The sequence below is a fragment of the Lissotriton helveticus genome, chromosome 11 (genome assembly GCF_964261635.1).
Source record: "Lissotriton helveticus chromosome 11, aLisHel1.1, whole genome shotgun sequence".
Taxonomy (NCBI): Eukaryota; Metazoa; Chordata; class Amphibia; order Caudata; family Salamandridae; genus Lissotriton; species Lissotriton helveticus.
The window spans coordinates 55,175,326-55,187,722 of NC_136072.1; the positions used below are offsets into that span (position 1 = coordinate 55,175,326).

Consider the following 12,397-nt stretch of genomic DNA (forward strand, 5'->3'; position numbering starts at 1 on the left):
TAATCTCTCATCACAGCTTCTCCAGATCATCTTCTTCAGCAGGTTTCTTGATCCAAAAGAGTTCTAAAGTTCTGGGGTCAATGCCCCAATATTTATACCAAATATTTCTCTGATGATGGTAAAAACAAAGTTCCCCTGGTACACATAAACCAGTACAGCCTGGCTCAGGTTAAGTTCACCACAGGAGGTGGAGACAGCTTTGTGAGAGGCAGACACTGTCCATTCCGGTTCAGGTGACAACTCCTTCCACTACTCTAAATGCAGCCAGGTCCATTCAGCCTGGCTATAAGTCACCCAGGAAACGCAGGACACATCTCACCCCCCTTTGTATGTCTAGTGGGGATGCACAACCCCTGCTCCTGTCACTGTAAATCCAGAAAGGAAATACAAAAAAGGCAGAGGCACACAGGATGGTTAAGCAAGAAAATTACCACTTTTTCTATTTTCAAATACACAAGATAAAAATCATTTTCCCTAAAAGCTGTATTTTTAAATGCTGCGTTCAGACATTCCAAACTCCATTTCCCAAATCTTAACCCATGGAGAGTTATGCTTGTAAAATGTTACAAAGCAACTCCCATGTCAAGCCAATGGGACAGGCAACATTTCAATAGTGAAAAACAAAATACACAGTATTTCACTATCAGGATATGTCACACACACAATACATGCCCTAGCTTTCACATACACTGCACCCGAGGCCATTGGGGTACCTTGGGTCTACCTTAGAGGTGCCTTATATGTAAGAAAAGGGAAGGTTTGGGCCTTGCAAGTGGGTGCACTTGCCAGGTCGCCATGGCAGTATAAACTGAGCGCAGACACTGCAGTGGCAGGTCTGGGACACCTTGGAAAAGCTACTTCTGTGGGTGGCACAATCAGTGCTGCAGACCCACTAGTAGCATTTGAGTTACAGGCCCTGGGCACACCTGTTCACAATATTAGGGACTTACTATTAACTCAAATATGACAATCATGTATATACCAATCAATAACACAATGTACCTGGAACACTTGCACTTTAGTACTGATCAGCAGTATTAAAGTGCACAGAAATACTAAACCGGCAAAAACAATATCCAGAGTACCACAAAAATCAATAGTTCAGAAGCGCAACATGCCAAACATGCCAGGTCTAACAACTTAATTCTTTAAGAATTTAAATTCACTATTCCATTAATGCTCACTGCTACTTTAAAGATTAGTGTTACATTTTAGACCATACTACTCATGAGATAAAGTAGGTTTTATAGTCCTTCTTGTGTGTCTCTTCATTACGGAGACCCTTCCATCTCCCTTCATGTTTATACGCCTACATTCAAGGACATAAGGACCCCACCAACCCCAACCCCCCACCCCACCGAGTAGATAATTATTTGACACTACATTTTGAAGGACCACAACTGATCTTTGAGTAATCTGTGAGGCAATGGGTCATTTTAGTAGCAGGTGGGTTTTGGTATCCTGATTATATTTGTAATTTGTTCTTTACATATTGAGTCATATTTGTACCAGTGAGCGTGGTTTAACCCCATCGACGCTCATGACGAGCTCAGCTCGTCATGAGGTACACCTCTCGTACGCTCATGACGAGCTGAGCTCGTCATGAACAATGGGATTCTGCATTCTTAAGAGCACAGCGGGAAAATGCGCCGCACCGATGCGGTTAATCAAGGAAGCACAACTTTTGTTTTCTGGGAGAATAGATGTTTTACAAAATTTATGGTAGAGAAATCTTGGAATTGCATACATTATTTTGGCTTTAAAATGTGGTCCTTTAACTTGAGGTTTAACGTTGTTCCTAACAATTTGAAATCATTTGTAGATTTTGTTCATTGACTTCTCTATATTCAATTGAGGAAGAGGGATTTTGTATCCATTAAAACCTTTTTTTTCTTTTTTCTGATCTTGATCTACTATGGTTGGTTGGTGGCATGTTATTGTAGAGGATGAGTGGTCACCTCAAAGCAGTGTTGTTCCTACAATTCTGGTGTCAGTTCAGCGCCTGGTTAAAACTTCAGAAGCACCTCTCTGTCAGGAATTAGATTGGCTTGTGTGCCAATCTGCAGCACCTCCCTTCTCCAACACATTGCAAAGCATTTAAAAACACACAATATAAAAATCTCACAACAAATTATAAAACTAGAAATATTTGTATCTTTAAAATGACACCAAAACGACATAAATCCAATGTAGGGAACCAGAAATATGATTTTTTAAAGATTTAGCACTATATAGCACTTAGAAACCTATAGCGTGACATTGGGACATCTGGTCACGCTTGACTGGGACAAAGTCAAAGTTTCAGGCTAACCGTGACTGAGCCCTGCTCGCATACCCCTCACAGTAGGCCTCAATCAAGATTTTACCATTGGACTTAGAAACTTTTATGGATCTTTTTCTGCCGGGGTCCCTCGATACTCTTCACCAGTCTGCGTTCGGTGAGGGTTCTCCTGCTTGGTTTTCAGGGACTTCCCGGTCAAACTCTGGAAGTCAGACCTCTGGAGCTTCTCAGCAGAACAAACCAGCAGGACAGGCTGGCTTGCCGTTGAAGGTCGCTGTCTTGGCTCTCGTGGTTGAGTCGGTTCCCTTATTGAGCATTTTTTCAACGTTTTTCCAAACTTCTCCAAACTTCTGGAACTTGTTCCTGAAGTTCTTCTTGGGAGTCCAAAGTGTCCAAAACACATTCCAAGGGTCTGGAATCTCCAAGATGGTCATTCAAAGTTTGGAACTTCATTTCCCACAATCCACTTGGATAGCACCCTATACATCCACTGGACGCACTCCAGGCTTGAGATTCTTGGTGATGAAGGTCTAGGTCAGCTCTGTAAACCTGTAGGGTGCAGGAAGTCCACTCTTTATTCCTCTTGAAGCAAGGTACATCGAAAGGGCTGTAGTCCTAGATAATGCCGCAGGCACAGTCAGTCAGAATAGTTGGTAAGCCTTCTTCATCTCTTAGTTGCAAGCAGCAGATCTGAGAGGCTCTGCACCTCTCACATATTTTTTCATTGTTCTCTGGGCAGCTGATCTGAGAGGCTATACACCTCAATCAATCTATTAATCAATCAGCGTACTTGTAAAGCACGCTACTTACCAGTAAGGGTCCCAAGGCGCTGAGGGGAGGGGGGGATGCTGCTACTGCTCGAAGAGCCAGGTCTTGAAGAGTCTTATGAAGGCGAGAAGGTCTTGGGTCTGCCGTATGTGGGTAGGGAGGGTGTTCCAGGTCTTGGCGGCGAGGTAGGAGAAGCATCTGCCACCGGAGGTCGTGCGTTGGATGCGGGGGACAGCTGCAGGGCGAGGATGGCGGAGCAGAGCTGGCGGGTGGGGGTGTGGAAGCTGAGTCTGCTGTTCAGGTAGGCTGGTCCGGCTTTGTGGAGTGCTTTGTGTGCGTGGGTGAGGAGAATGAAGGTGATCCTCTTGTCGACGGGGAGCCAGTGTAGGTCTCTCAGGTGGGGGGTGATGTGGCTGAGGCGGGGGACGTTGACGATCAGCTAGGCGGAGGCATTTTGGATGCGTTGTAGTCGTGGTAGGTGTTTAGCTGGGATTCCTGCGTAGAGTGTGTTGCCATAGTCCAGTCTGCTGGTGACGAGGGCCTGTGTCACCGTTCTTCTTGTTTCGGTCGGGATCCACTTGTAGATCCTGCGGAGCATGCGGAGGGTGTTGTAGCAGGAGGAGGATACGGCGTTGACTTGCTTCGACATGGAGAGGGAGGAGTCGAGGATGAATCCTAGATTGCGTGCATGGTCGGTGGGTGTTGGTGCTGTTCCCAGTGTGGTCGGCCACCAGGAGTTGTCCCAGGCTGAGGGGGTGGGTCCGAGGATGAGGACCTCCGTCTTGTCCGAGATCAGCTTCAGACGGCTGCTCCTCATTCAGTCGGCGACGGCCTTCATTCCCTCATGGAAGTTGGTTTGGTGAAGGACAGGATGAGCTGGGTGTCGTCGGCTTAGGATATGATGTTGAGGTCGTGATGGCGGGCCACTTGTGCAAGGGGGGCCATGTAGATGATGAACAGCATCGGGCTGAGGGATGAACCCTGGGGGACGCTGCAGATGATGTCAGAGGCTTCGGATCGGAAGGGTGGGAGGCAGACGTTCTGGGTTCTTCCGGAGAGGAAAGACATGGTCCAGTCAAGAGCCTTCTCTTGGAATCCGGCTTCTAGGAGGCGTGTCTTTAGAGTGCGATTGAAAACCGTGTCAAAGTCGACTGACAGGTCCAGGAGGAGGAGGGCTGATGTTTCGCCGTTGTCTAGTTGGCGCCTGATGTCGTCTGTGGCGGCGATGAGGGCTGTCTCGATGCTGTGGTTTTGTCTGAATCCGGACTGGGACGGGTCCAAGATGTTGTTGTCTTCTAGGTGGCGGGCCAGTTGCATGTTGACGATTTTCTTGATGACCTTTGCTGAGAACAGGAGCAGGGAGATGGGCCAGAAGTTCTTGAGGTACTTGGGGTCTGCCTTGGGCTTCTTGAGGAGGGCGTTGATTTTGGCTTGCTTCCAGCTTTCCAGAAATGTTGCTGTTTCGAAGGAGATGTGGATGACCTTCCGTAGTTGGGGTGCGGTGGCAGCGTCTGCTTTGTTGAATACGTGGTGTGGGCATGGGTCAGACGGAGATCCTGAGTGGATGGAGTTCATGACCTTGAGTGTCTTGTCGTCGTTGACATTGGACCAGGAGGTCAGGAGGTTGGCGCTGGTGGTGTTCACAGGGGGGGTGGAGTCTGGCGTAGTCGGGGCGGTCGTGATGTTGAAGCTGTTGTGGATGTCAGCGTTCTTGCGGTGGAAGAAGATGGCTAGAGAGTCGCACAGTTCTTGTGAGGGCGGGATGTTGTTGGCATTGGCGCTGGGGTTTGAGAGTTCCTTTACAATGCTGAAGAGCTCTTTGCTGTCGTGTGCATTGTTATCCAAGCGGTCTCTGAAGGAGGATCTTTTGGCTAATCTGATAAGGTGGTGGTGTCTGCGGGTGGCGTCCTTGTGGGCTGCGTGGTTGTAAGGTGTGCGTTTGTGGAGCCATGTCTTCTCCAATTTCCGGCATGCACGTTTGGAGGCCTGGAGCTCGTTGGTGAACCAGGTGGCTCTCTTGTTGGTGAGGCTGTTGGAGGGTTTCTTGAGCGGGGCAAGGGTGTTGGTGCAGTCGTCGATCCACTGTCTGAGGTTGCGGCTGCAGCATCTGAGTTGGTGCGGTCGGTGGGTGGGTTCTTGGCAAGGGAGGTGATCAGCTGGTCTTCGGTGACTTTGCTCCAGCAGCGGCGAGGCAGGTGTTGGGTGCGGGGGTGCATGGTTGGTTTCTTGAAGGTGAAAGGGATGCAGCGGTGGTCGGTCCAGTGGAGTTCGGTGGTGTGGTGGAAGGGGACGTGGGACCCTGTGGAGAAAATGGGGTCAAGCGCGTGGCCGGCGGCGTGGGTGGGTGCGGTGACGAGTTGTCTGAGGCCGAGGTTGGTGAGGTTGTCGATCAGGGTGGCGAGTTGGCATCGTTGTTGTTCTCGAGGTGGAAGTTCAGGTCCCCGAGGAGAATGTAGTCAGTGGAAGCGAGTGCGTGGGTGCTGTCGAGGTCGGCGATGGAGTCGCTGAACTGAGCCTGGGGTCCGGGGGTCTGTAGATGAGTGTTCCACTGTGAGTGGTGTTGGGGTCGGTGTGGATCCGTAAGTGTAGGTGTTCGGCGGTGTTGAGGATGTCGTCCGGGTGGGTGGCGACCTTGAGGGTAGACTTGTGGACGATGGCTATTCCTCCCCTGATTCTGTTGGTGCAGTCCCTACGGGTGATCTTGTAGCTGTCCGGGATGGCTATGGCGATGTCGGGCGCCGAGGAGGTGTTCCACCAGGTCTCGGTCAGGAAGGCCAAGTCTGGGGCGGAGGTGTCGAGCAGATCTCAGAGCTCGGCGGCGTGTTTGCATGCAGAGCGGGTGTTGAGGAGTATGCAGCTGAGGTGGTTGGGTCCAGTCTTTGGATGTTTGGTGGTTCTGTCACAGGTGAAGCTGCAGGTGTGGCAAGAGAAGGGTCCGTGGATCCGTTTTGGGGCGGCTTGAAAGCAGGTGCGGTTTTTCCGGTGTTGAGTGCGCTGAGAGTGTTGGCAACATAGTGGATTCTGGTGTTGTGGCATTCGCGGGGTTCTGGCGCTAGGCGCGGTCCAGGGACGGACGGGCACAGACGGGCTTGCCTTTGGCACGCCTTCGGTGCACCAGCGGCGCGCTCACTGCGCGTCTGCTTCTTGGCCTGCATATGAGGTGGCTTGGGAGGGAGGAGCAGCTGGGAGGCGGGAGCGGGGTGGCCGATGGGTGTGCAGGGGGGCGGGGCCGCAGGGAAGCAGCGGTGGGAAGGGCCTGAATGGGAGCGGAGGAGGGCGTGGGGGGGGAACTGGCGCACGGGCAGGTGGTAAGGCAAGGAAACAAACTCAGGAACACGGAGGTAGAAAGCGGGTGATGAGCAGCGGCGGGGGGGCGACCTGCCTGCAAGCAGGGTCATAGGTCGCTCCTGCTACCACTGTTCGGCCTGCATAGGAGGTGCTTGGGAGGAAGGAGCAGCTGGGAGGCAGGAGCAGGGAGGCCAATGGGTGTGCAGGGGGGGCGGGCCGCTAGGAAGCAGCGACGGGAAGGGCCTGAACGGAAGCAGAGGGGGGCGGGGGGAACTGGCGCACAGGCAGGGGGAAAGTCGAGGAAGCAAACTCAGGAACACGGAGGCAGCAAGCGGGTGACGAGCAGCAGCATGGGGGCGACCTGCCTGCAAGCAGGATCAGAGGTCGCTCACACATATTTATTCAGTGTTCTCTGAGTCACTCTTGTCCAACGAGGTGCAGGGCAACACCCCAGAGCATGACCACTTCCTCCAAAGTGTGGCATAATCTTCTCCCAGAAAGCACAATTCCTCTAAAACTCAGTTTGGCTGAATTCTCAACAGAGGAGCAAGAACTAGTTAAACCAACCTCCAGTATGGCTCATTTCCATAGCTCTCCTCTCCCTACCATTTGCCAAATTCCTGCCTTAAATCTGCCATCTGGCCGGGTAAGAGGGCTGGGGTAGATGGACCAGGTATTCCCTGCTTATAATATCCCCCTTTGAAGCTCAAGCTTCACAACCTCTCCGCCATGCTCTAGAATTCATGTGTACCAGAGCTTTCTCAGATAGCCTCTCACTGGGTGAGCCACTTATCACTTCATCAAAGCAGCCTGGCTTATTCTGTTAACTCTGACCAGTCAGGGGAGACCACAGGAAGGCTTAATTTTGGCTTACAAACAAGAAAGTTTCCTAACTTCTTATCTGTATATTTCAGGATAAATTCATCAACAGCATATTGTTAGATTATTCAATGTCTTTCTCCTAAATCATTGAATGATATTTTTCATTAATTCCTAGTGATAGTTGTGCATTAATAAACTACTACAATGTTAACCTATGTGGCTGAGGATCTACAATGGGGACAATGAAATGTGCAATTTCTCCAACACCAGGGCCTATAAAACATATTTTACAAGGACCCTGCTTATAGTTACATGGCCCCCATAGCCCTGGGACACGTAGGGGAGACTTTAGGCATTCTGAATATACAAATATAATCTAGATACTCTCTCCACAGTGCTCCTAGCACAAAAGTCGATTTTGGAAAGCACTTTACTACACTGGGGAAGTGTAATGTACCATTTCTCTTGACCCAGGACATATGAAAACTCTTTTATAAGGGCCCTCCTTAAAGTACCTGACCCCCCACCCCTGGGACACCTAAGAGAGACCCTGAGGGTGCCTAATATGCCAAATATTTTAGTTTGTCACTTTTTAAATGGCCCTACCACCAAAGTCGAGTCTGGGCAACATTTAGATTTAAAGCAGTGCTGCAACACATGACTGCTTTTAAAATGACCTCAGGCTGTCAGCAGTGCACACGTGTATATGCGGAAAGGGCTGCTGGCCTCTAAACTGCCATTCCCTATTATATACTAGGGACGTAAAGGTAGTATTAACCACCCTGCCCTATCATGTACCAGGATATTATTGGGAAGGTCATGCCAATTATAAGTGTACCCTAATATATAGTGTACTCTTATGTAAGTGAGTGTTTTCACTGTGTTTTCAGCATAGCACTGATCCTGGGCCTGGTTAGGCAGAGCCCAGGGACAGTCAGAGTCAGGTAACACTAGTACCAGTCAGCAAAAAAATGGGGGTGCCCATGGCACAGTATGACTTTGCAACAGTGGCCCCTAGGAAGACAGCCTGTCAGTTCGGATGTTCACACTGGTGGTGCCAGCGAAGGTACTGCGGTGTAACCATAGACCTTTGTAGATGCCCGAGTTGGGGGAGGCTAAACAGTGTGTGCCAACACAGCTTCCTCTGCTGTGCCTACTCTAGGTAAAACTGCCCCAGCTATGGTCTCAAGTGGAATAGCTGCTATTTGCTCAACAAGGAGAAGGTGTACAAAGTATATCCACAGTTCCTCTTAATTGCTCACCACTAGCACCAGCAGCACCTCACCCCAAGTTGAACTCCCCAAAAAGCATCTTGTGTCCTTGAAAGGGCTGTGGAATGGACCACAGTTGATTGCTCAGTTGATTATTATTGGTTGAAGCATCCTAACAAAGAGCACTCATCCTCGCATCATGTGACGACCTTCAAATTAATCTGTTATGTCCACCTGGACACGTCATAGTTCTTGTACCGGAACAAGTCAGCATGACATGTATCCATCGTAGGGCAAATAATCAGCTACGGGCATATGTACCTCAAAAACCATTCATTATCACCTGGAGAAGTATAAGTTGTCTAAAGACACTACTACTAAAAGCACAAATAAAGTGGTATACAAAGAAGTTTTGTCAACTATCGCTTACATATTGTAGGTGTGTACACACAGGTGTATACACAGGTAATAGAAATATACTACAAACCTGCAAACCAGGATTGCCTTTTCTCAAGATAGTGCTGCAGCGGGTAGCTAAAAAGGCAGATCTTAGTAAAAAATTCCAAGTACCCCTGGTAAATGTTTTCTTCATGTGAATATATCAATCAGACACATCATGCTGGCCAGTTGGATGCCTTACCTGTTAGTCCTAATGCAGTGCTCTGATTTGATGTGGCCAATGGTGCAGAGGTGGGTGACCCTGTTGCCGGATCCTTCCCTGTGACTCCCGTCCCATTGGTGTTGTTAAGCTGTGCTGTTGTTGTTGCTGCAGAGATTAGGATGGACAATGTTGGTGTCACTGTAGAGGTGATTCCTTGAATGGTGGCCTGTGTGATGTTCGGGTTTTTTAACGTTGTCATCACTGTTGAAGTTGTGTTGGTTTGGTTTGCACCTGCGGCAGTGGCAAACACTGACACATTTCCTGATCCAGTGGGAGGAAACGTAGCAGGACCCGCGGTGGGGGTTGACTGAGAAGCATTGGAGGTCTTGTTGGGTGGTGTTCCTAAAAGTGTGGTTGTCACCATCTGGCCTGTGGTCACTGTTGTGGCATTCGTTAATGAAATCTGCGACACTGTAGGAATGAAGAGCAGAATATTATTGAGCACAGCATCTTCAACTTCATTCTTTAAGAATTTTAATTTACTGTTCCATTAATGCTCACTTGCCCTTTAAAGATTAGTGTTACATTTTAGACCATACAACTCATGAGCTAAGATAACCTCTAAAGTCCTTAATGTGTATCTCTTCATTACTCCTTTCATGTTTATACTCCTGCCATCAAGGACATAAGGACCCCACCAACCCAAATCCCTCACCCACCTCTTAGATAATTATGTGACACTACATGTTGAAGGACCACAATTGTCCTTTGAGTAACCTGTGAGACAGTGGGTCATCGTCGTGGCAGGTGGTTTTGGTGTCCTGAATATATTTGTAATTTGTTCTTTGGATATTGAGTCATATTTGGACCAGTGATCGTGGTTTATTCAAGGACGCATGCCTTTTGTTTTCTGGGAGAGAAGATGTTTTACAAAATTTATGGTACAGAAATCTTGGATTTGCATACATTATTTTGGATTTGATGGGTTGTGCTTTAACTTGGGGTTTAAAGTTGCTCCTAACAATTTGAAATTATTTTTAGGGTGTGTTCATTGAGTTCTCTTTATTCAATTGAGGAAAAGGGATTTTGCATGCATTACATCTTTTTTGTAATTTTTCAGATCTCGCTTGCTTTTCTTTGGTTGGCTGGTGGCAGGTGATTGCTGATGATGGGTGGTCACCTCAAAGGAGAATTGGCCCTACAATTCCAGTGTCAGCTCAGCACCTGGTTAAAACATTAGAAGCGCTACTCTGTCAGAAATTAGATTTGCTTTTGTGGAAATATGCAGCAACTCCCTTCTCCAACACATGTGAGCTTCATGGAAAAAGAGGCACTGCCTGGTTAATGGGCTTCTAAATTAGTGCAGCCAAAAAAAATCAGCAGACCCCGCTGAAACAAGTGCAAAGAATCTGATCACAGCACTTGTAATTCCCCAAAAGGATTTTTGTGGTGAACTTCAGGAAAAAGACTGATTATCCTCTTGGTTCTTAAAACAGTAGATATGAAGGTGGATTAGCTAGAGTAAAGTGATACATGGAAATAGTAAATGGTGGTCCCTTCTCGAAGAAAGGTAGGGATATAAAAGGTACTGCTTTCGACAAAACCAACTTAAGAAACTTGTGAAATAACAGGGAGCCTAGGGTAAGTGCAGGAAAAAAATAACTTGTCTAGCAATATACTCCTTTTCCCTCTTTGGATTCATCTTCTCGACCACAAAGATCAGATTCACACCATGAAATAGTCATAGAGAGGGAAAAGAGCATGAACAAGACACCAAGTTCAAGTACATCTATCAAGAGGACATTAAACCTCAGTTCTCATATCTCACAGAAAGCCATGCCTTTGCAGACTAATCGTGCTCCTCTACCACCATCTCTGACAGTGTGTCCTCTGTTGTCTAATCTCTCCTAGCATCCACCTGTGAATATTTCCAGACTCACAATTTCCACTGTCTGTGAAGATCAACACAAATTTGACAAACTTTCTAGGGGCCACTGCCAATGCAACAGAGGATGCAATCCCATCAGACTTTGTGGATACGAAGGTGGGCTCTGTGCAGGTCTGAACCTCTCCCCGGTGGCTGGGATATATTCAAATTATAAGTCTCTGGCTATTTTTGATTTTTAGCCTCAATGCACATGATGATTATATGCGTACACTGAAGGCCTGTGTAGAAATGGGCACTCCACCTTTTATGAGTGTGATTACCATCAATTCACCAGGCTGTAGAGAACTGACAGTGGTGCCCTGCAGGACAAACTTTTTTATATGACGTCCACACAGAAAGTTATCTTTGGGGTTTTAAAATGGTCTGTTGGTCTTCATTAAGCATGTTCTCCCCTCCATCATTTGAGACATAAGTGTTGCATGTATGTATTTTGGATCACTGAAAGAATATCGACTACCACAATATCGAGTACCCAAAATATTGAGGTGAAAATATCTACTACAAAAATATCGAGTTTGTATGTACAAACAGGTAAGTACAAAAATATCGACTACAAAATATCGTTTACAAAAATATCGTTGTAAAAAATATCGACTTTACTAAAAACAATGTTTAATTACATTAATATAAAAAATTAATTACTAAAATATAATTAACAATACTTAAAATAACTTTTAATAATTAAATATTTAATGAAAGTAAAAAAATATATATATTTGTAATCATATTTCTTAAAACATATATATATAGTAACAACATTTAATTAAATAATAGGCAATATTGTATATGTACCCCAAAAACCCAAAACTGACCCTGAACCCTAAAAATACCCCTTTACCCAAAAACTAAAAACTGACCCTGAACCCTAAAAATAACCCTTTACCCAAAAACTGAAAACTGACCCTGAACCCTAAAAATACCCCTTTACCCAAAAACTGAAAACTGACCCTGAACCCTAAAAATACCCCTTTACCCAAAAACTGAAAACTGACCCTGAACCCTAAAAATACCCCTTTACCCAAAAACTGAAAACTGACCCTGAACCCTAAAAATACCCCTTGACCCAAAAACTGAAAACTGACCCTGAACCCTAAAAATACCCCTTTACCCAAAAACTGAAAACTGACCCTGAACCCTAAAAATACCCCTTTACCCAAAAACTGAAAACTGACCCTGAACCCTAAAAATACCCCTTTACCCAAAAACTAAAAACTGACCCTGAACCCAAAAAATACCCCTTTACCCAAAAACTGAAAACTGACCCTGAACCCTAAAAATACCCCTTTACCCAAAAACTGAAAACTGACCCTGAACCCTAAAAATACCCCTTTACCCAAAAACTAAAAACTGACCCTGAACCCTAAAAATACCCCTTTACCCAAAAACTGAAAACTGACCCTGAACCCTAAAAATACCCCTTTACCCAAAAACTGAAAACTGACCCTGAACCCTAAAAATACCCCTTTACCCAAAAACTA

General features: G+C 46.7%; 1 protein-coding gene across 1 annotated transcript in view; it reads right to left on the bottom strand.

Annotated features, from left to right (window-relative positions):
- The window catches only part of LOC144790706 (uncharacterized), a 180,668-nt gene that overhangs the window by 156,353 nt on the left and 11,918 nt on the right, over positions 1 to 12,397 (bottom strand). Inside the window, exon 5 of the mRNA XM_078665426.1 lies at positions 9,232 to 9,442. Coding sequence (XP_078521552.1) covers positions 9,232 to 9,442 — 211 coding nt within the window. The remainder of the gene's footprint in view (positions 1 to 9,231; positions 9,443 to 12,397) is intronic.